Source organism: Nomascus leucogenys, chromosome 4, assembly GCF_006542625.1.
Source record: "Nomascus leucogenys isolate Asia chromosome 4, Asia_NLE_v1, whole genome shotgun sequence".
NCBI classification, from domain to species: Eukaryota; Metazoa; Chordata; class Mammalia; order Primates; family Hylobatidae; genus Nomascus; species Nomascus leucogenys.
Genome location: NC_044384.1, coordinates 58,826,451 through 58,851,374, shown reverse-complemented (window position 1 = coordinate 58,851,374; position 24,924 = coordinate 58,826,451). Strand labels below are relative to the sequence as shown.

The 24,924-nt window shown below is 39.4% G+C and overlaps 1 protein-coding gene and 1 non-coding gene across 3 annotated transcripts in view; both read right to left on the bottom strand.

Moving 5' to 3' along the window:
- ROCK1 (Rho associated coiled-coil containing protein kinase 1) overlaps positions 1 to 15,027 on the bottom strand; it is a 178,305-nt gene extending 163,278 nt beyond the window's left edge. For both annotated transcript variants that reach the window (XR_004029649.1, XM_030810668.1), the window contains exon 1: positions 14,180 to 15,027. Coding sequence is in view for 1 of the 2 variants with exons in the window: in XM_030810668.1 (XP_030666528.1) it covers positions 14,180 to 14,272 (93 nt within the window). In the remaining variant the exon portion in view is untranslated. The remainder of the gene's footprint in view (positions 1 to 14,179) is intronic.
- Positions 15,028 to 23,723: 8,696 nt separating this feature from the next.
- LOC115834918 lies at positions 23,724 to 23,826 on the bottom strand. The gene has a single exon (XR_004029906.1). It is a non-coding gene; the product is annotated as a U6 spliceosomal RNA (small nuclear RNA).
- Between the last annotated feature and the right edge of the window lie 1,098 nt (positions 23,827 to 24,924).

The window sequence follows — 24,924 nt, the reverse complement described above, 5'->3', positions numbered from 1 at the left end:
AAGAAAGTAACAGTTTAACACAGTTGTGATTTATGTCAGACTATAAAGATAAGAAAATTGTGTGAGGAGGACATGGGGGAGAACTCAAGGGGAGAGAAAGGTAGGTCCTGGAAATATGACAGCAAAAGTAGGAAACAGTAGGTGAGATACTATAGAAAGCGAGAAAATCCAGTGGAGCACAGTCTCTTTTCGTAAATGCTGGGAATAAAGACTAGGTAAATAGGTACACTGAGACCACATGATAAAAAGCACCAAAGTTAAGAAAAGATGTAGTATAGATTATATTGGGAAGCTGCTACGCTGTCCCACAAATCCAAGAATGTTGGGATGAAAATTTGGATTTGGGTAGTGCAGCAGTAACAAAAAGTAAAGATCAGATTCAGGGAACATTTCAAATAAAGTATCCCACTCTACTTTACCCCCAAGTAGTATTTTTGCCTATAGTGGAACCTTCATCCAACCTATACTATAAAAGTAAACCAAGGAAAAGAATTAACTACTAATACTTGTATGTAACTATGGCACCACCTATAAATAATTTCATTTAATCCTCCTAATTAAAGCCTATGACGTATTATCATGATTCTCATTTTGCAGATTAAATATATTCAGACTCAAAAAAGTTAGGTAACTTGTCCAAGATTACACAACTAAATAAAAACCTGGCCAGCAGAGCTGGGAGATAGATAATAATCCTCTTAGATCAAAAGTAGTTTTTCCCAAGGACAAATCATAAGGATATATAATGATGACAATGATGATTAAAAACAGCTAACATCTACTAAATGTTGTGAGCTCTGCAAAGTACTTACATGCATTATCACGTTTAATACTCTTAATAAGAGTTCTATGAAGGTCTATGATTAATCTTATTTGAAGGTGATGTGTTTGAGTTCCTCTTAAGAACTTTACCCAAAGTCACAGGGCTAATAAGTGGCTGACCTGGGTGGGAGTCAAAAATCCCAGTCTGACTCCAGAATTCATGCCTGACAAGGCAGTTCTGCTGGTGTCATGTAATCCTTACAACAATATAAGGTAGGCATCATTATCCCATTTCAGAGATGGGATAAATGGATATCACAGTGCTTTAGTAAACTGTCCAAGGACCAAGGGCTAGTAAACAACAAAGCCAGGGTTGGAAGCTAGTTATCCCTAAAAAACACCCATGCGCTTCAATGTGACGGTGTATGTGCATGGGAGAGCAGGGGTGGAGATGGCCCTACTAGACATTTTAAAAGCTGAAGAGATATTAGAAAGCCTTTATAATTGACACAGTGTGGTATTAGCACATGAAAAAGCAAGAGAGACCAATGGAACAGAAGGTTAGAAATAATCCCAAGTACACATGGAAATTTAATATATGAAGAAAGTAGCACTGCCAACCAACAAACATAGGCATTTTAAAATAAATGCTGTGGAGATAACCAGATAGCCATTTGAATAAAGATAAAATTGGATGTATCTCAAAATTTACCATACATGATAAATTCCAAGTAGATTTCAAAGTAAAAACTGAAAAAAACGTTAAGCATCAGAGAAAATATGGATGAATTCCTTTATGATCTGGACATAGGGGAAACCTTTCTAACTATGACTCAAAATTTTGAAGCAACAAAAGACTGATAATTTGGAGACATTTAAAAATTGTGCGGCAAAGTAACAAAATGCCGAAGCAAAGTCTAAACATGAAAAATTGCAAAAAAAAAAAATCTGCATTTTACCACAGAAAAAGGGCTAAGCTCCCTAATATATAAAGAGCTTCTAAAAACTGAGAAGAAAAACAATTTAAAATGAACAAAAAACATGGACTGGCAAATCACAGAGGGAATTCAAATAGCCCTTAAAATATGAAAAGATATTCAACCTTACTCATGAGAACAGAAATTAAAATTAATATTAGAATAGAAAAAATAGAAAATAAAATTCAAATTCAAATTATACTGAAATACCACTTGTCACCTATTAAATGGACAAAAATTCAAAAGTCTTAAAACATATTGTTGGTGAGGACAACAGACAATCCCATATCATTACTAGTGGAAATGTAAAATAGCACAACTCTTAGGAGAGGGAGAGTATTTTAACAGTGAGCAAAATTATATATGCACGTGTCTTTAACCCAGCAATCTCACTTCTAGGAATCTACTCCAAAGACATACTGGTAAAAATATAAACAACTCCAATGTCCATCCATAGGAGACTGAATAAACAATGTTAACACCCACAAAATGGAACAGGACGCAGCTGTAAAAAGGAATGAGGAAAATCATACACCAATATGTAGCATGCTACTTTTGTGTAAGAAAGCGATAAAAAATATGCATATAAATATATCTATGTATATATCTATGTATATGTGCATATGGATATATATTTGCTTATATTTATAAGAATAAACACTGAAATGTCAAATCAAAAAAAACAGTAAAGGGAAAAGAACAGGGTAGAGAGATGTGGATCAAAGTAAGAATATTCTGAATATATCTTGTATAGTTTTAACTTTTAAACCACGTAAATGGGCCTGGCACAGTAGCTCACACCTTTAATTCCAACACTTTGGGAGGCTGTGGTAGGAGGATCCCTTGAGCCTAGGAGTTTGATCCTGGCCTAGGCAACACGGCGAGACTCCATCTCTACAAAACATTTTTAAAATCAGCCAGGCATGGTAGCACGTGCCTGTAGTCCTAGCCGCTCAGGAGACTGAAGTGAGAGAATTGCTTGAGCCCAGGAGGAAGAGGTTGCAGTGAACCGTGATCATGCCACTGCACTCCAGCCTGGGGGACAGAGCAAGACCCTGTCTCAAAAAACAGGCGGGGCGCAGTGGCTCATGCCTATAATCCCAACACTTTGGGAGGCTGAGGCAGGCAAGATCACTTGAGCTCAGGAGTTCGAGACCAGCCTGGCCAACATGCAAAACCCTACCTCTACTAAAGATACAAAAATTAGCCGGGCATGGTGGCACATGCCTGTAGTCCCAGCTACTCGGGAGACTGAGTCAGAAGAATTGCTTGAACCTGGGGGGAGGAGGTTACAGTGAGCCGAGATGGTGCCACTGCACTCCAGCCTGGGCGACAGAGCAAGACTATCTCAAAACAAAAACAAAAACAAAAAAACCCAAACCAACCAAAAAGCATGTAAATGTTTCACATACACAATAAAATAAAATTAAATCAAAAAGGAAAGAAAGCACTTTTTAAGTACTGGGAAAAAAAAAACAACCTAAAATGAAACAGCCTAACTGACAAGAAGTTGGTGAAATAATCAGTAAAAAGCACTTTTTCTTCTTTTCAAAAATAAAATATCATAGCTCTGTTCACTGAACAAGGACAAGAAACAATTTCAACCAGTCGTAAAGGGTAGCATTCCCCACCGAAAGGAAAGAGTTTCCTGGAGGAATGGCTGATTTCCAAGTCTGAGGCAAGAAATGTACAAGATGAGCCTGAGTACCTTATTGCAGAAAAAAAAAAACAAGGAAGCTCTATCAAAGATAATTAGGGTCATATACAAATAACATGAGAATCAACCTGAAGAAGCCCCCATTAGCCAAAGACAGGACAAACTGAGTATCAGCAAGGATGACATAAATTGACTAAAAACACACCAAAAATATTTTTAAATGTGTTTATAATGATGCCAAAAATTTTAAAAAAAAAAAGAGCGAAATAAATAAATAAATGTTGGTTATGTCTTGTTTGTAATTCATATGGATCATATCAACAGGCTCTTTCGCATATTAGCTTTTCAGGTAATGGGAGATCTCAGAAGGAGACTGTATGTAGGGAAGGAGGAGAATAAGGGTAGGGGATATATTCCTCTGTCTCCCTTAATACCTGATCAACAAGCTCCTCTTTACTTGAAAGCAAACTCCCTGTCAGACAGCCCTCTTCCATAGAGCTACCCTCCTCAGCTGCTTTCCTCTTCCCTGTTTCCTGCTGGCCTAGAAGCGATCGTAACTCCCTTCCTCACTGTGACTAGTCACAGAGCACTGCACTATCCCTACCAGTTTCCTTAAATATTATCTATACCTTTGTAAACAGTCCTTTACTTAAATTCCCCTCAAATTACCCAGTTTGTGGCATATCTATCATAATAAGTCTCCAAAATACCTTGCTATAAAAAGTGGCAATTATGGAAAAGATTGAAGCATTCATCCTGTATTTCATGAATTGGATTTCATGGTAAACATACAGCCCTAGCTGATATTAATATGTAAAAGTTCTACTCTTAACAGAGGAATTACAGTTAATAAATGTGAAAGGAATAACAGAAATTAGAAAATCATTATTTTGCTATTCCCTAATGAAATAACAGGGATTCAGCTACAGATCATGAATGAATGGAACCATTAGATGAAAGGTTAATGAAGGATTCTTACAGGAAGTTATCACAGACTGATGCCACCTGAACAGAATGGTCAACCTTAGCATCACTACAGGCCAGGGAGACATTATGCACCTCCGTGTGAGGCAAAAGAAAATACAATCTATTAAGTACCCTTGACTAGAAATCTGAAATAAGTAAATCAAGCTTTTAGATCTAACTACCATTTTATAGGAAATATGGAAAATACAGGAAGAAGTTAAATTACATCATTAGGAAAGTAAAAAGAAAAATCCAAAATGTAAAACAAGGTCCTGTATAGTACCACTGACCTAGTTCCTTCAACATGCAGGGGGAGGGGAGTTGGAGAAGTTGGGGGAATGAGATTTCTCTATATTCAGAAGAGACTTAAAAGACTCTTAAAGGACCTAACCAAAGAAAAGCAACATTTGGACTTTGGATCCAGATTCTAATAAAGCAACTGTAAAATAGACACTGTTTTAGACAATCAGAAATATGAATATAAACTGGGAATTAATGATACCAAAGCACTTTTAATTTTGCTAGGCATGATAATGGCCATTATGATTATGTAAGAAAATGTCCTTTTTTTTTTTCAAAGATGCTTATTGAAGTATGTAAGGATGAAATGAGAATATATGGAATTTACTTTAAAATATTTTGGTAAGAAAAAGGGTGATTAATGAAATCAAATGTGATGACATTTTGAAAACTGCAAAATCTGAGTAACAGGAGTTCACTATCCTATTTTCCCTACTTCTGCGTATATTTGAAATTTTTCATTATAAAATTACCAAACAGAACGAAAATTCACATTCTTTCCACTGTAACTACAGTTTTCAAACTTGGGTGTGTCTAAGAATCCACATCTCATGCAAATCCTAAGAATCATCCCAAAAAACTGTGATTTTGTTTGTCTACGCAAGATCCCAGATTCCATTTTTAACAAGTGCCTCAAGTGAATCTGATACAATCTACAGCCTCATATCTGAAAACTATACACTTAATTGCTTTACAAGTAAACCAAACCTTAAAGGAAAGTCATGATCATATCTCTTACCTGCCCTTCACCATACCCCACTCCTGTCTTAGTGTGATAGACATTTAATTAATCCTTTTCCTGACACTATAAACTCCATGAAAGCGGGGCATGTTTGTTTTTACTCACCATGGTGTTCCATTGCATAGCAGAATTCCTAGCACACAGTACACACCAAATAAACATTTGTCAAATGAATGAATGAATAACAGAAAAGAGAAAAAGGAAAGTTAATTGCAGTCCACTGTTTCAAAATTAGTTTGAGGGCTGGGTGCTGTGGCTCATGCCTGTAATCCTCACACTTTGGGAGGCTGAGGCCAGTGGCTCACTTGAGACCAGTCTGGGCAACACGGCAAAACCCCATCTCTACCAAAAAAAATACAAAAATTAGCCAGGCATGGTGGCGCATGCCTGTAGTCCCAGTTACTCAAGAGGCTGAGGCAGAAGAATGGCTTGAGCTCGGGAGGTGGAGGCTGCAGTGAGCTGAGATCATGCCACCACACTTCAGCCTGGGTGACAGGGCCAGACCCTGTCTCAAAAAAAAAAAAGTAGTTCAAGACAACAATCTGAGAAAATTTTCAATTTCTTGCCAAAAATCTGGTATCAGAAGTATGGATCAATTAAGAGGGGCACAGGTTGGCTTACCCTTAATATAACACAAGTATAAGATAACCTCTCACCTCCCTGAGATATCAGACTTTGGATGTTAATTTGAACATCTACCTTCCTATTAATTGTTTAGGAACTGTAATAAAATATACTCTATATTTCATAATCTCAAACAGAGAGGGCAAGTATATTAGAGAAGAAAACTGTATCTTTACATTTTAATAGATATACAAATAAAAAATTACACTTCCTCTGTTCAGAAAGTACAAACCCGTACAGTTCTGAACATAAGTCACAAATTCAAAAAATAATGGCAAATATAACTATTGAAATTAATTTAGGAACTAGTTCCAAAAAAAGCACTTACCAAAGATGGTTGACAGTCTTACATTTCTACCCCAACATCATTTAACTGTTTAAGTTTTATTTCTTAAATAATAAATCAGACAATTTTTTGAAGTTTTAATTGAAGTGTAATAAACAAAGTCTCATAGATTTTAATAAATTTTATTTATTTATTTTTTTTGAGACAGAGTCTCACTTTGACAACCAGGCTAGAGTGCAGTGGCACCAACATGGCTCACTGCAGCCTCAACCTCCTGGGCTCAAGCGATCTTCCTACCTCAACCTCCCAAGTAGCTGAGACTACAGGTGGAAGCCCCAACACCCAGGTAATATTTTTACTTTTTTTGTAGAGCCGAGGTCCTTCTCTGTTGCTCAGGCCGGTCTCAAATTCCTGGGCTCAAGGGATACTTGCACCTTGGCCTCCAAAAGTGCTGGGATTACAGACATGAGCCACCATGCCAGGCCTATCACAGAATTTTCAGAGACACAAGGGACATCAGCAACTATCCGGTCCAACCCTTTGTTCTACAAATACAGAAACTGAAGCCTAGATAAGAAAAGTGATGTACTTCGTTACACAGAGATTTAACAGCAAAACAAGACTATGCTCTGAATTTTCAGTCCAGTGTTCTTTTCACACCACACTAATGGCATATTTTTAAGAATAAATACTTTTCACTGTGAATTGCAGTACTACCTGTTCATCTTCTTGAATACATGTGTGTCGTATCCAACAGCTATACTATGGACTTAAACTAAATGGATATACCCCCTTTTTAGTGGGGATGAGGAATGGAGAAGTAGAGCTATTGGATTATCTTCAGCAATATAACTCTATATATAATATTTCCTGATAAGTGGGTTTTTCTATCAATTATCATAATAGAATCTGTAGTTTTCACCATATATCCATAACACCAAAACTTATAATCGTGAAGTAAAACTGGTGTAAAGTTATGCAAAGTCTAATCTAAAACTGAGAATTTACTCTTTATTCAACATAAAATTTTATATGTAGTTCCTTCTTCTGGATTAAAAACATTTCTGGGCAGGGCGTGGCAGCTCATGCCTGTAATCCCAGCACTTTGGGAGGCTGAGGTGGGCGGATCACGAGGCCAGGAGATCGAGACCACCCTGGCTAACACGGTGAAACCCCATCTCTACTAAAAATACAAAAAATTAGCTGGGCGCGGTGGCGGGCGCCTGTAGTCCCAGCTACTCAGGAGGCTGAGGCAGGAGAATGGCATGAACCTGGGAGGTGGAGTATGCAGTGAGCCAAGATAGCGCCATGGCACTCCGGCCTGGGCGAAAAAAAACATTTCTGACTCAAAAGATTAATGAATTAACCAATTCATATCTCAGCTGTTATTCTGAGCCACCTCTCTACACACCCACAGGGTGCCTGTAGTGCAAGAGGGCCTATTTACAGAACACACACTGAAAGAATAAAAGATACACACAGAAAGAGAACAAGGTAACTCCATCTCCATAAATTAGTTCCCAATTGCCTTTTATATCCAACTAAACCCTTGGCACAAAGTAGATACCATGTTATAAATCACGACTAAACGAATAAACAATCTCTAAAAGATCTTCCCCATTTACTGAATCTATCTATTAATAAATGTCTCAATTTTCAGTTACAATTGGCTTACATGTCAATAACGCACAGCTAGATTATGAATTTATGAGCAGCTTGAGGTGCCAGATAAATTACTCTGTATTTACAGAAGACAATAAATATCAACTTCTAGACTAAGCACACTGACTAGTATATAACAGAAATACTATAAATATGACAATATTACAAATGCTTACTAAATACCAAATGCTGTGATAGTTGCTTCGACTATATTATTCAATTCTTACAACAATCTAGTACTTTTATCCCCTCTTATTTTTCTGAAGATGAAACAGCATTCAGAGGTTAAAATAACTCCCTAAAATATTTCAGCAAATACATGTCAGAGCCTAGATTTCAATCCAAGTTTAGGCCCTATACAAAGATTTGCTGAATGAATAAAAATGAATTAGGAGAGTAACTTGTTTTTTTAAAAGAAGTTCCTTCAACATACTAACATCCAAAAAAGTCTGGTCCAAACTAACCAGATATGCAACTGATACCAATAACACCTATTAACTCACAAATTAGGAACACTGGCAGAGATACAACTTTAAGGCTCAAAGATTTAATGACCTCAGGTCTTTTCATTCCAAGAGTAATATACCCCCAAAACTGATCAATTCAACTGGCAAAGCATACAGGGGATTAGACGGCAATAATCTAGATTCTAAAATGCTACCCAAAATCTGCTGTAATAACCCAATGTGTGGACTAACACTGTCAAAAAAGTTCACAACAAAAATTCCAGTTTAGTGACAGGGACAATAGTGGAATTAATGACAAAACAGGTAAGTTTATGGGAGGAAGCTTATTTTGGAATATGAGGGATTTGAGACTAACATGACATCCAAGTAGAAATGCTTACAAGGCAGTCAGATATTTAAGGTTTGAAACAAAAGACTAAAAATAAAGATTTGAGTATCATGTGCATAGAGATAACAGTAATTGAAGCTGTAAGAATGGATGAATTCTTCAAGAGAGTGAAGACAAAGTATGATAGGCCAAAGATTGAGGAAAAGAAAAAAAGAAGAATGAAAAGATGGGAAAGCACTAGGTCAAGAGAGCCCAGGAAGATAATTTAAAGGAAGAAAAACTCAAAGACTAACACCAGAAATTTCATTTACATTTATCTTCCACATTCTGAAAAACTCCCTAATAAGAAATAGTAGTGACAAACAGCACAGTGTTAGAACTCAACATGCACTATTTGACTAACACTGGTTCCCTTCAGTCTCCTCCACTCACCCGTTGCTACACCTCCAACAGCCAGAAGAAAAGTGGAAAGGTCATGTTCTTAACAGGCGTCATGAAGCGGTGTGCTAATAAATATGCTACAAGCAAGATATTTTCATGAAAAGTATGTCAAACTTCAAAACAAATGTATCTATAATCCTCCTAACCATTTTTGTTTTTCCTTTTCTTTTTTTTTTGAGACAAGTTCTCACTGTGTCGTCCAGGCTGGAGTGCAGTGGCACGATCTCAGCTCACTGCAACCTCCCCGTCCTAGGCTCAAGCAATTCTCTGGCCTCAGCCTTCCAGGAGCGAACCACTGCACCCGGCCTTGTTTTTCCTATTTAATTTACAAATCATAAGCATCTTTTCCTCTGCAAAGGTTAAACAGACTTAACTAAACTCCATCTGTTATTCTGTTTTCAAAGGTACTCAAAATCACTGAGAAATTATTACAGGCCCTAGACAAAATAATTAGAAGATAAGGAAGTCAGCAAAAGAGAAATAGCTCCCGATAATCCTTATAAACTGTAACATGGCCAGTAAGAAAGACAACCATTAGGACACTGGAAAGAATCTGACTTACAGAAAACCAAAGGTGACTAATGTGAATGCTCTAGGAAACAAGTGAATGGTTATCATAATGTATATTAGTATTTGCAGACTATTTTAGCATTTATATAATATGAAGATTGAACTTACTTAGTTCTTGAAAAAAATTATAGGTGTTCAAGAAAAGGCTGGATAGCCACTTATCAGAGTTCTTCCAGCTACATTATTCTAAACTACTGCAGGTTGAGTATCCCTTGTTTACAATGCTTGGAACTAGAAGTGTTTCAGACTGAAGACTTTTTCAGATTTTAAAATATTTGCATATACATAAGATACCCTAGGGATGAGGACCAAGTCTAAATAAGAAATTCATTTACGTCTCATACATACCTTATACACAACAACCTGAAGGTCATTTTATGCAATATTTTAATAATTTTGTGCATGAAACAAAGTTCTGACTGCATTTTGACTGCAACCCATCTCACAAGGTCAGATGTGGAATTTTCCACTTGTGACGTCATGTCAGCACTCAAAAAGTTTCAGATTTTGAGCACTTCAAATTTCAGATTACGGATGCTATTCATCATTAATGTCTCAACAAAAAAGCTGTCTAGTGGGTAAGGTAGTTTAAAAGGACATATACCAGCAAACTTCTGAAACCAAAAGATTTGGAAGTTTCCATTTCTAAGCATGAATCTAGTAAAGGAGGTAGAGAAGAAACAATTTGAAAACATTATTTTTGGAATTACAAAAAAAACTCTAGAACTAAAGGACTGCACGTGGCACATAATACACACTAATAAGTAAGTATCAGTTACACAAATCAACAAGAGTCAAAATAACAGAAAAAGGCAACCAATGTAAAAGGAGTTTTGTTCCTATAATATATGTGAGGTCCAAAGTCCAGATAGGGAAGAACAAGAACAGACTCACTGAAAAAGCTGAAGTCACCTGATAGGTCACTCTGAATGACAGAATGAATGAATCAACGAATGAATGCTCAATGTTAAACATAAAACATCATGCGAAGAAAATTCATGCTAGATACTACAAAACCAGAAAAAGGATTTTTTGTCTCTAAAGGAAATTCAGTCTTGGGCCAGGCACAGTGGCTCATGCCTGTAATCCCAGTACTTTGGGAGGCCAAGGCAGGCGGATTACTTGGGGTCAGGAGTACAAGAACAGCCTGGCCAACATGGTGAAACCCCATCTCTACTAAAACTACAAAAATTAGCCAGGCGTGGTAGTGCACGCGTGTAATCCCAACTACCCAGAGGCAGGAGAATCACTTGAACCCGGGAGTCGGAGGTTGCAGTGAGCCAAGATCACGCCACTGCACTCCAGCCTGGGCAACAGAGTGAGATTCCATCTCAGAAAAAAAAAAAAAGGAAAATTCAGTCTTTACCAAGTTCAGATTGACAGGGTAATAAAATTTCAGTTAACAGCTATCAATAAACAGCTGTGGAACTAAACAGAAAAAGGGGACAAGATTATAAGATTTCAAGGGGAAAAAAACCACCAAATCTGTCTGTTGACTATTCTCTTTAACAAAATGTTGTTTTAGAAGTGATGGGCTCCATGATACCTGGCTGTCCTAACTTTGGAGGCCTTGATGGCTTACTTCCTCCACTCTTCCTCTTTGTTCAACCTTCATCTTTCACCCTCAGTTTTCCCTCCATTGTTTCTCCCTTTAGCGTTATATCAACTTGCACCTTTGTGTAAATGACTTCCAAATCATTGTCTGTAATTATGAGCTCAGTTCTGTGTCTCCAACAGTCTACAGGTCATTTTCTCATGATTGCTCCACTATCCCCTCAAACACAACGAATCTAAAATTGAATTTATCTGTAGGCCTATTCTTCCCAAGCAATTTCCAAACCTGACTTTGCTATTTTTACCATTCTCCCTATAATCCAGGCTCACCCTTTCTAGAGTCATCTGACTATTGCCTCTCTCTTTGGTTCCCCTTCTTTTCCCTGCCAATAAAGTTCCATTATTCTTCTCATTCTCATGCCCCAATTTTGGGCTTCAATCATTTCTGGACTATTACAATAATAATAATTTTTAAAAACTGTCCAATCTCACTGTCTCTCCAATCTTTTCCCATGCTCTCCCATCTTCCACACACTAGATTCATCTTCTTCATTCATCCTAGCACGGTCTTATTTATAAATATTTAATAGCCACAACATTGTAAAGGCAGTCCAAAATCCTTAGCCTACCAATCAAATCCTCCACAATCTAACCCTAATATTTCCTTCCAACCTTATCTTCCTTGTTTCCCCAAACGTGTCATAGCCAGTCATGTCTCCACCCTCTATTCAGGTTATCCTCCATTCGTCTTGAGTACCCTCTATCTAAATCCTATCCATCCATCATAAAACATACTTTGAGGCCGGGCGCGGTGGCTCACGCTTGTAATCCCAGCACTTTGGGAGGCCGAGGCGGGCGGATCACGAGGTCAGGAGATCGAGACCACGGTGAAACCCCGTCTCTACTAAAAATACAAAAAAATTAGCCGGGCGTGGTGGCGGGCGCCTGTAGTCCCAGCTACTCGGAGAGGCTGAGGCAGGAGAATGGCGTGAACCCGGGAGGCGGAGCTTGCAGTGAGCCGAGATTGCGCTACTGCACTCCAGCCTGGGCGACACAGCGAGACTCCTCAAAAATAAAAATAAATAAATAAATAAATAAATAAAACATACTTTGGCTCTCTCAACTCACAGTGACTTCTTCCTCTCAATTTCCAAGAACATACATTGTCTAAACAATCATCTGGAATTTATCACGTTTTCTCAATCTGTGAAGTGTTTAGCTTTGTTTCTGTGTATATATGTGAGACAAGGTTTTGTCTTCCATTAAATAGATTGGACTCTCAGGGAAAGAGTCCATGACTTATATTTCCTTGTATCCTCCACATCTAAATAAAGGTCCCCACCAAATGAAGCTATAGCAAGAGGCTAGAAGATGATTTAAAAAAAAAAAAAGAAAGCTACTAAACCCTCCCTATAACACCACCTCATGTAATAAGGAGATCGAAAAGCAAAATAAAATCAAAAATATACGAAAACTGGATAAATATGGAAAGATAAATCAGACTTCTCAGAAGTTATAGAAATCCTTACTAGAAAGATATATTCTAATTCCTTCCACTTATCTCGTTTAATAAAATGTTTTAAAATCTATTACGCATCAACCTTCTTTACTATTTCTCAATATAAAGAGCATCCATAATGTGGTGAGACATTTCAAACAACCCATAATACTCTTATTTCCTGGTCAGGGATGCTTAGAACAATTCTGAAAGCTTTGGGAAGCTTCTTGTAAAACCCATACACGTGGAAAAATACAAATAAACAGAAATTTAGAGTAACTGAAATGCACGTTAATTTTAAACAATCTATATTAATTTTCCTTTGATTCAAGATGGGATTTTTGAATTGTATTATTCCTTTGAATGGTATTATTTTTTTTCCTTACTCTTAATCCCCAAAATTGAGCATATCTAACATTATTTCACCGAATACATTGTGAAATCCTGTCCATATACATGCTCCCTGAAACCTTATTTTAGAGATTATGTGGTTTTGTTTGGACTAACAAATATTATATAATCCTTAGTTGTTCAGAAACTCGTTTACAGAGGAAATGTATCAAACCTAAGAATTCCAATTATTTACAGATAACTGTATTATCAACCACTTAACTATTTTTAAAATGGGATTTTGGTTTTTCATGTCATAAAACCCTCTTTAGAATGTTTTACAAGTGACAATGTTAGGTGCCACACCACCAAAAAGACAGTTACAATAACTGTATGGTACGTACTTTTGTAACCAATAATATAATAAAATAAGTTAACACTGTAATTACCTATGACCAATCATCTTGGGTTTTTACAACAGTTCAGCAAAAAGTTCCTTCAAACTCAAATCACCTATGAAATTTTGGCTCAAAAATCACTTCCTCAATATCAATTCTCCGTTATCACTTTCAAGGCTAAAAACTAAACCCCTAGGAGCTAAATCGAAAAAAAAAAAAAAAAAAAGGCAAAGTAGTCTTTCCAATTTAACTGTCAAACGATCAGAAAGATTAATATTACTACGATGGCCATTCAACAAACTATATACGTTGCAGTAACTCTGACGTGATAACTTTTTATAGGATGCCTGCAATAGCAGTTTGTAAGTATCTTTCGGGTACTCATGAACTGAGTCTGAATTAAAAGTTCAGAGTAGTTAGTACAGGGCCAGTCAAAAAATAGGACCACGCCATGAGATGTTAATGGTACTCCAAGATTCTTCAGGAAACAGAAATCTAGCGTTTTCCAAGACGATTAGGCACACCTGAGACTTCCTTTTGCAGCGAACCAGGCTAATGCAAGAGGAAGGAAAGACATGCAAAACCCCAGACAAGCAAAAGAGAACAGCGCTACTCACCAGCAAACAATCCGAATTCACTTCCGATTTGGGATCCCGCAGCAGGTTGTCGATTTTTTCAAATCGAGTCTCAAAACTGTCCCCAGTCGACATGTTGCTGCTGCTGTGACAATGCCCTCGTACCAGCACCAGCAGCGGAAAGCAATTTCAACCAACTTCCTCCGCAGTGGGTTCGCAGCCGCGGGACGGAGGAGCCGGAACCTCAGGGTCACCAGGTGCGCCCGGTTCCCCCTTCTTCCCCTCACTGAGGGGACCTCCGCTCTCCAGACCCCGGGCCGGGGGCAACAGCGACCCACAGCCGCTCGGACGCCCAGAGTCGCATCCCACCCGGCAGCCCCTTACGACAGCCGACAGCGCCGTCGCCACCAGCCTCGTCGCTCCGGCGAGGTGCTTCAGTCTAGCGGGCCCCGGCCGCCGTCGCCATGAAGGGGTCCCCGTCCCGAGATGGGCAGGAGCGGGGAGAGAAAGAGAAGCAGGGTGGAGACTCCCTCGGGGCAACAAGGGAGGGAGAAGAGGAAAGGCGAAAGCGAAGGGCGGGTGAGGAGCTGTGCCAGCTGCGGCCGCCGCTCGGGCCACGGGCCGGGCCCGCTCCGCTCAGAGGCGCTGTAGACGGTCTAGCCCCGCGTCCCCGTCTCTACTCGGCCCGGCCCGACGCACCGATCAGTCTCGGCACGAGCTGGTCCCCGCAGGACAGCCTCACTCTCCCATTTTGTCCCGTCGCTGCTGGGGCTGCTGCTACGGTGTCCGGTGGGACAGGGCGAGGTCGATGCCCGATGGAGACTTAGCAGAGGAAAGGCTGGAGAGCGGGCGAAGAGGAAGACGATAGTTGGGTCCCGGCGGCTGCTGATGGGGGAGCTTCTGGGAGGGGCTGCGGTCCCAGCCGGGGAAAGGGCGAGTCGCGGCGGCGAATGCCTGGGGGGTGGGGCGAGGGGGGCCGAGAGGGACTAATATGTCCGCCTTCCTGTTCAAACAAACGGAGACCGCCGGCGCAGACTGCGCATGCGGGGCGCGGACGCTCGGAAGGGGAACCAGCCGGGACCCCGCGCGCGCGCGCACGCTGTCGCCTCCGCAGGGCGGGGCGGGGCGGTGAGGTGGGCGGGGCCTTGCGGGCAGGCAGGCGGAGAAGGCGGACCGCTGGGAGGAGTCGACTGGGGGTAAGCAGCGGCCGGCAAGGTCCTCGCCTTGCGGCTCTGAGGAGCCATGCAGGTCTCTGGAGCGGCCTTGGAGGTCCGGACGGAGGTGGAGCTCTGGCTGCTTCTGATCGCTGTCCCGTCAGATGCCCCAGCTCTGTTTCCTCTGGGTTGCAGCCAGTCCAGAGACTCCTGACGAGGAGAGAGTGCCTGTTCTCCTTGTTGCTGTTAGGGTGGGGCAATAGGTTCTTTTTTAGGCAAGAAGACTTTTCGTCAGCAGGTACCAGCATTGAGCACCAGTGACGTTTGGTTTTCGGTGGTACTCCATGGACAGCCCAACGCGAGCCCTGGCGTTGAACCCATTGACGATTCACTGGGAAAGTTCCGAAGCGCTGCAGCGCTCAGCCCTCCCACGCCAGGCGTGTGTCAGGGGAGCCATAAAATACTGACTCCGGAAGATACAGTCAATAGAAGTCAAGCTCAATTTAATTTTTTTAAAGGAAAATAATCTCGTAGAAAAAAATCGATATTTTTAAGTCGTTCGTATTAGTTCTCTTACTTCATTAACATCCCTACTGTAGTTCTCTCCTGGACGTGTAATGCTGCCATTTCAATGTCAAAACATTCAGTGAAACTTAATTGTGATTTTTATCAGAACTAATGTAGGACATGAGAATAATGGGCATTTCTCCTAGTTCCATTGCTTCGTTGACTGTGGTGTGAGGAAAGGTGAAAGACTTGTCACTCACCCCCGCTGATAAAATTATGTTCTTCACTGGTTTCAGCAGGAAATCTACCTTAATTTATTTCTAATCAAACTTTATTTTTGCTCAGAAGCCAAATTAAGGATCACTAGAAATAGAAAATGTGGATCTTTTACCCCATGATGGAAAATGCTACAGATGAACCAAAAAGCATCGGAGTCAAAAGCATCGTACAGCATCTGAACAGTCCACCAGCCTTATGATGTGAGTCAGAGGTTAGGAAAATCTTATATTGTTTGAAAAAATGTCTATTTCTATTTTCAATTTATTAAATACAAGAAATATTTAGATATAAAATCCACTATATATATCAAGATAGGACGTTCTTGGTTTATACAAAAATCGTAACAAAGACAACTAAACAAACCAGGTATTTCATTAAATGCCTTTGCAGTGACTTTTCTTGGCTCCAGCATTTTAAGTCATGTGAATAAGACTTGTTTTTAAGCATAGGGCTTAAAATAAATCAGGCAGTTGCCCTAAAATAAATTTCCTAAACCCTGCTTGTCTTTTTTTTATTATTATTATTACCATTTTTAGGTATTAGGAATTTTGTTGTTTCTCAGAGAATGGTGAACATTATTTTGCTTTCCATTTAGACACATATGAAAAAATACAAGTAGTTAAGACAATACATGAGTGACACTGATAAATATAAGTGGAAGTGATAACCAACCTGTCAGAACTACTGGAAATACATGTGGGGTCCATATATTTCTAGAAATATCTACTAGAAATATATGTGGGGTCCATATATAGCTTACTTAGCTACAAGGCTCTTCTGATTATTGTAACACATCACTAGTTATCTTCTGCCATAAGATAGATGGACTCTGAATTAACTTTTTTTTTTTCTCCGAGGCGGAGTTTCACTCTTGTTGCCCAGGCTGGAGTGCAGTGGCGCGATCTCGGCTCACTGCAACATCTGCCTCCCGGGTTCAAGCGATTCTCCTGCCTCAGCCTCCGGAGTAGCTGGGATTACAGGTGTGCACCACCACGCCCAGCTAATTTTTGGTGTTTTGTTTGTTTTGTTTTGAGATGGAGTTTCACTCTTGTTGCTCAGGCTGGTGTGCAATGTCTCAATCTCGGCTCACCGCAACCTCCACCTTCTGGGTTCAAGTGATTCTCCTGCCTCCTGAATAGCTGGGATTACCCAGCTATGCACCACCATGCCCGGCTAATTTTGTATTTTTAGTCGAGATGGGGTTTCTCCATGTTGGTCAGGCTGGTCTTGAACTCCCGACCTCAGGTGATCTGCCTGCCTCGGCCTCCGGAAATGTTGGGATTACAGGAGTGAGCCACCGGCCCTGGCCTATTTTTGTATTTTTAGTAGAGACGGGGTTTCACCATGTTGGCCAGGCTGGTCTCGAACTCCTGACCTCGTGATCCGCCCTCTTCAGCCTCCCAAAGTGCTGGGACTACAGGTGTGAGCCACCGTGCCAGGCCAACTTTTTTTAATAAAGAGGTCCTCACCTTTAATAGGGTGGAATCATATGATATTAAAAATTCCCTTCCATTAGCTGGGCATGGTGGCAGGCACCTGTAATCCCAGCTACTCTGTAGGCTGAGGCAGGAGAATTGCTTGAACCCAGGAGGCGGAGGTTGCAGTGAGCCGAGATGGCGCCACTGCACTCCAGCCTGGGTGACAGAGTGAGACTCTGTCTCAAAAAAATAAATAAATAAAAATAAAGTTCCCTTCCAACCTTAAAATTCTATCGTCTAATTGTGACTAATCTCTTCCAAAGTATTGTGGATATTTGAGATCACCCTTAAAATGTAAAGTATGTTAAAATCCTACATGCAAGTGCAAAATACTGATGCCATGTATATAATAATAATATAACAAACATACTGAGTGCTCACCACGTGCTAGGTACTACTCCATACACTTTATACATAATCTCTTTAAAACTATGCCACAGATGGGGAAACTGAAGTGCAGAGAGATATGTTGTTAATATTTGCTCAGACCCTGATTGGAACAGAGACAATCTAACTACAGAACCCCCCTATTCATAACTATGACTGTGTTAACACTATCCAGTCCTAATACAGTGACAAGTATTTAACAATGGGATTATTTACATTAGCACAGATTTAAATGATTCCATGTAAATGAGGGAGTTATAGAATTTGTAATATCATCAGTCTGATTACAGTCCTTAGGTAAAGATGTGAAATGATTTTAGCAGGTTGAATGAAAAGGGTCTTGAAGGGTGGGTGTAGTGGCTCACACCTGTAATACCCAGCATTTTGGGAGGCCGAGGCAGGCAGATTACTTGAGCTCAAGAGTTGGAGACCAGCCTGGGCAACATAGTGAAATCCTATCTCTACAAAAGCATACAAAAATTAACCAGGCATGGTGGCACCTGTAGTCCCAGCTACCCAGGGGGCTGAGGTGGGAGAATTGCTTGAGCCTGGAAGGCAGAGGTTGTAGTGAGTTGAGATCATGTCACACTGCACTCCAGCCTGGGCAAGGGAGCCAGACCCTGTCTCAAAAAAAAAAAAATTTTAAAAAGGCCTTGAAAATGTTCGGTAACACTGAACTGACTAGGGATTCCCAAACACTGGGTCCAGGAACCAGTGGCAGTCCTTGGTGGGATTTTCATGACTTGCAGCAAAATGAGAACAATAAAGATATACAGTAAGTTTTCATAAAGTAACCAGATCTAAGGCCGTCCTTCAGTATGAAATTCTGTTACTTTTTTAAAAATTAAACATACTTTCCTTTAAGAAGCAAGAGTAATAGTAGATGGTACATTTTTTTAATGTTCTTAATTGGCAATTAAAAAATTACGAAGTGGGCCAAGCACGGTGGCTCATGCCTGTAACCCTAGCTCTTTGGGAAGCCAAGGCAGGAGGATCGCTTGAGCTCAGGAGTTTCAGACCAGCCTGGGCAGCATGGCGAAATCCCCGTGTCTACAAAAAAAATTAAAAAATTAACCAGGCATGGTGGTACGTGTCTATAGTCCCAGCTACTTGGGAGGCTGAGGCAGGAGGATCGTTTCAGCACAGAAGTTCATGGCTGCAGTGAACTAGGACCAAGCCACTGCACTCCAGCCTGGGTGACATAGCAAGACCCTGTCTCTGAAAAAGAAAAAAATAATTATTAAAAAAAATTTACAAAGTTGACAACTCTGTAAATATATAGATTAAACTAGTTGTATCTTAATTTTTCTGAATTTTGGAATTCAGGCATCTGGAAACATTTAGTGTAGATGAGAGTCATGCTAGAACCTAATGAAGAGACTGCAGTGCTGAAAGAATTTGAATGAGGCATATTTGGGAGAGATCATGGAAACATCAGAAAGATTAGGGTGTAGACTTCTGTATAGTAAAAGACAATTAAGCTGAGCATTCCTTTGCTTTTGGTCATTTGGTAGGAAATAGGCTTGGTATCGTGTTCGTGAATTTCTCTAATAAATATTGATGTGTTAGCTAGCCTCCAAAGATTGCCCCCAATGAACTATGTCTCCAATATTCACACCCTTGTGGCATTCCCTCCCACACTGAATCCAGGCTGGGGTCTTGTGACCTGCTTTAACCAGTACAATGCAGCAAAAGTAGCACTGTGCCAGCAGGAGGCCTAAGCTCTGAGGGTGCCTGGCAGCTAACAGTTTTATGCTCTGGGAAGTCAGACTAAACTGAGATCACCATGATGTGAGGAAACCCAAGCTAAGTAACCACATGAACAGATCACATGGAAGACAACCAAGGAATCCTACAGACCTTGAGAACAGAGACCCCAGACTGGCCCATTCCAGCAGCCCCCAGCTTTGATGGCACGTAGAATAAGAAACAAGCTGATCCCTCCAAGCTCTCTGCCCATACTGCAGAATCATGGGCAAATAATAAAATGGTTGATACTTAGAGCCACTAGGTTTTGGCGTAGTTTTACAGCAATACAAGACAAAACAGTTGAATTTCAGAAAATAATTAATCATAAGTAAATATATAGAGAGATATATGTTGGGAATGCCTTGTATACTTCTTTATATTACCCACTATGAAAGGAAGGTGCCCACAATAGACCCTTGGTAAAGGAATGACAGACTAACTCATGTTAATCTTCACTTCAGTGGAAACTCTGTCCAAAAGAAATGTAAAAGCTTTTTAAACAAATTAAAGAATGATTTCAGATGTTTTAAGTTATTACAAAATTACCATATTCTCATATAAACACATTCTACCTATGTTTTTCTATTTCCTCAATTTAGAAGATAATCATGTTTATTCTATTTCAAAAACATACCAAAAATGCAGGTACGATCACACATCAATTTTAATTCAGTGCTATAAATTGCATGTTATTTCAAAAATGCATACCACAAACGTGTTAACAATATGATGTGGCTAAGTTCCTATAGAAACTTTAGCTAACATTTCCAAGAAAGTATGATACTTATTATGTTTAATATAACTTTCCAAAGTTATTCACATAGAATAACTTCACTTGATACTGAACAACTTTAGTAAACAGAAAGTTGTAAAAAATTAAGTTCAGTTCTGTTTTAACAGGTTGGTTTTATATGATTAATATTTACCCATAAGTAGTTTATCTGTGTATATTTTACTAGATCTGAAAAGTGAATCAAGAGAGTATGTTCCTTTACCTAAGAGTACTCCTTTTGAGATCAGTCAAGCTTTTCTTTCCACAGGACATTCAGGTGTGGGAGTAAATGTATTTTGACATTTTTAGATCTACTATAGCCTTGATGCTGCCTACGCAGAGTTGGGGATGTAGGCATCTATCAAGATTACAGCAAGGAAAAGTGTAGGGCAAGCTGTGAGCACAGAGTACCCTTAAGGCTTCTCCTGACTCACCCTGGAATGCCTTCCTCTAACATCTGTTTTTTATTTCTTAGAAGCTGCTATTCCATTCAACTGCAAAAATACTTGCACTGACCCTAGAAACAGAATGAAGAAATAGAGGAAAATGGATTTTTGTAAAACAATTACTTCCCTGCTTTATGCCATTGCCATTTTGGGAACCCTACTGTTACGATACTCACAACCCCGAGCACGCAAATGGCTGATATTACAATTTATTCTAAGGGTGGGGGCTGTTATGTTTGTGGAATTTCTGAGATAGTTGGTATGTGGCCATAATAAGAGAAGGAAGCCCAGATCAAGGAGATACACATAGCTGGTTACATACTCTTTCTCATTTTTTTGTAACAGCTTCCTATCCAGATTTCCCCCTCCCACCCAGCGCCACTCCACTGAGTTCCAAGACCAAGTGTACTTTCTGTCCTATTGCTTTTTAGGTTCTGAATCTTCCTCTTTAATGTTCCTAAACTGGTGACTTGCCTTTTTTTGGCAGTGACGGGCTCGTCACTCAATATCTACTTCTCTTTTTTATTTGTCATAACTTTTATCACTCATCTCAGTCCCAACTTTCAGACTTCCATACCAAACACTTGGAAACAGAAAAATGTTTCTGACATTTCACTGTTTTCCCCTCCCTTCTATCATTCAAATACCTCCTGAAATGTAACCTCCTGCCTAAAAATCTCTCTAACTGGAAGAGAGACACTGATTCCTTATGCCCACCCATATTTATATAAATGCTACCCTTACACTCTCTATGTTCTTTCTTAATAGCCATGATAACTCATACACTTTACCCCTTTTAATTTGCAGTGTAAATACTCTGCTAGTTGAATTTATACATTTGTTTTTATTTATGTGTTCTTGTCATTGCTGCTTCATACATTCCCTAGGGCATAGGCTAGGACTTTAAAAGCAATAATCATGTTTTTCTTTTCATTGTAAAAATAGTTCATGCTTATTTTTAAAATTTTGGAAAATATGGAAAAGTAAGCAGAGAACAAAAATCACCCATATTCCCACCACCCAATTACCATCACTGTTGATGTTTTCGGAGTTTCCCTTTTCATCTTTTTTCTCCCTCTGTAATTGTTTGTTCGTTTTATATGCTATATGTATAATTATTGTATACATTTTTACAGCGTACAGTCTTATATTTACTCTAAGTGTAACTTTTGAAACCTGCATAATATTCCATTCTAGAAATTTACCATAGTTTGCTTAACCATTACTCTGTTCATCTATAAATAATGCTACTGTAAACATCTTTGTACATAAAGTTGTTTTTTTTTGTAAATAATTGTATTTCTTCATTGATGATTTAGAGGGACTATCTTCAAACTAGTACAAATATTTCATACATAATACCTGGCCTTTTTCTAAGCAATTCAGTAATTTTTTGCACAATAAGCTACCTCACATATTTCAACAAGAAATACATTAAATTTGCATAGTGAAGACATTACATAATGAATTAGGACAAAATTAAAATTTGCTTTAAATATTTCTTTCGCGGAGAGGACACCACACTTCTACTCAATGAAGAGAAACATTTTTACACTCCAGAGGTCTTTTGTTTTTTTAACACCTATGATGCCATGAATTCATAGGGAATAGGTCCCAGCAGCTCAGGCTGCTTCCCATTGGTTCTCACATAGTGTGCTCCTCTGGGTGGAGCAGGCTGGCGCTTCAGTTGAACCCAGGTACCGTTCTCTTTGGCTTCTTTCTTTTTCTGACCATTTTCCTTCAAGCGTTTCAGGAAGCTATCTCGGCTCTTAGAGTGCTTAATGTGCTCAATACGCACATTAATTCTTTTGGCAAGAATCTTGCCCTTGTTTGTTTATGCAATGCCAACAGCATGCTGGGGAACATTGTAGACTCTTCCAGTTTTGTCAAGGTAACACTTGTGGGGCATTCCTTTTTGGACAGTACCCATTCCCTTGATGTCTACAATATCACCTTTCTTATAGATTTGCATATACGTGGCCAAAGGAACAACTCCATGTTTTCTAAAAGGCCTAGAGAACATATATTGGGTGCCTCTCCTCTTTCCCTTTGTGTTCGTCATTTTGGCTGATTACTGGAAGATGGCGGTTCCAGCCAAAAGGAAGGGAGTTTTTTTTTGTTCGTTTGTTTGTTTTAATTTGGTAATACAAGTTTATGGTCCCACTATTAATAGTCGTGTGCCTTCTTATTTATTTATTTTTATTTATTTTTTATTTTTTATTTTTTTGAAACGGAGTCTCACTCTGTTGCCCAGGCTGGAGTGCAGCGGCCGATCTCTGCTCACTGCAACCTCCACCTCCCAGATTCAAGCAATTCTCCTGCCTCAGCCTCCCGAGCCGCTGGGACTACAGGGCGCACCACCAAACCCGGCTAAGTGTTTGTATTTTTAGTAGAGATGGGGTTTCACCACGTTGGCCAGGCTAGTCTCGAACTCCTGAGCTCAGGTGATCTGCCTGCCTGAGCATCCCAAAGTGCTGGGATTACAGGTGTGAGCCACCACGCCTAGCCTGTGCGCCTTTTTATTATTTTTTCCTCAGCACTGGGTGTGTTACTATTTACATCTGAGCTCATTGTTCTATTGATTTGCATATCATTGATTATTATGAGGTTGGATATGTGTTCCATATGTTTGACAATTAGTTGTTTTTTTTGCATTAATTTACATTCTGTGCCTATTCATCAATTGACTCAGAATTTTTCTTATTGATTTGTATGAATATAAATACAATACTAACCTTTATCTTATTAATTGCACATTCTTACCAATCTTTTTATTTATTTTTAAATTCTGAGTATATTTTTGACAACCAAAATGTTTACTTTTTTAAACAATTTAATTTGTGTGTCATTCTTGCACAGGAGCCATGCTAATCTCTGTATCGTTCAATCATAGTATATGTGCTGCCCAAGTGAGCATTTCTTTTGCTGTTTTTATGTTTAGAAAGTCCTTCCACTTTCTGGCCGGGCGCAGAGGCTCACGCCTGTAATCCCAGCACTTTGGGAGGCCGAGGCGGGTGGATCACCTGAGGTCAGGAGTATCGAGACCAGCCTGACCAACATGGTGAACCCCGTCTCTACTAAAAATACAAAAAATTAGGCAGGTGCGGTGGCGCATGCCTGTAGTCCCAGCGACTCAGGAGGCTGAGGCAGGAGAATCGCTTGAACCCGGGAGGCGGAGCTTGCAGTGAGCCAATATTGCCACCACTGCCCTCCAGACTGGCGACAGAGCAAGACTCCGTCTCAAAAAAAAAAAAAAAGTCCTTCCACTTTCCAAAGGCTTAATATATTTTTATTTCTATTTACTTTTGTCCCCCCACTCTCCCACCATGGCTTGGTTTTCCATATTTTATTTTTAATTATAAGTGAATATATTTTGATGTATTGAATAAGGTGAGAATCTTGTACTTTTTCAAAATTGCTAAACAATTCTATTAATACCATCTATTAAATAAGCTTGTCTTAATGATTCATTATGATACTTTCATTAACGAGGATGAATTATGTGTAACTATATTCCTACTCTCTTCTATTTCATTGTAAATATATTTATTCTACTAGTATAGTAATATAACTATAGTCATGTGGTGTGTTTTGATAGCCCAGAAAAATCTAGTCTTCTTTTGTTACTTTTCTTCTTTAAAAAGTTATCTTAACTTGTTATTCTTACATACGAATTTTAGAATAATTTTTCAAGTTCTTCCTCACTGTACCCCCATTCCACTGCCATTTTAACTGAAAATATTTTAAATTATAATTTAATTTGAAAAGAAATATTTATGCTATTCCATCTTCCCAATCAATAATTGGTAATTTTTATTCAAAAAATTATTTTTATTTCAGACAGGGTCTCACTCTGTCACCCAGGCTGTAGTGCAATGGCACAATCACTGTTCACCACAGCCTCGACTTCCCAGGCTCAGGTGATCCTCCCACTTCAGCCTCCTGAGTAGCTAGGACCACAGGTGCCTGCTACCACGCCCAGCTAATTTTTGTATTCTTTTGTAGAGACAGAATT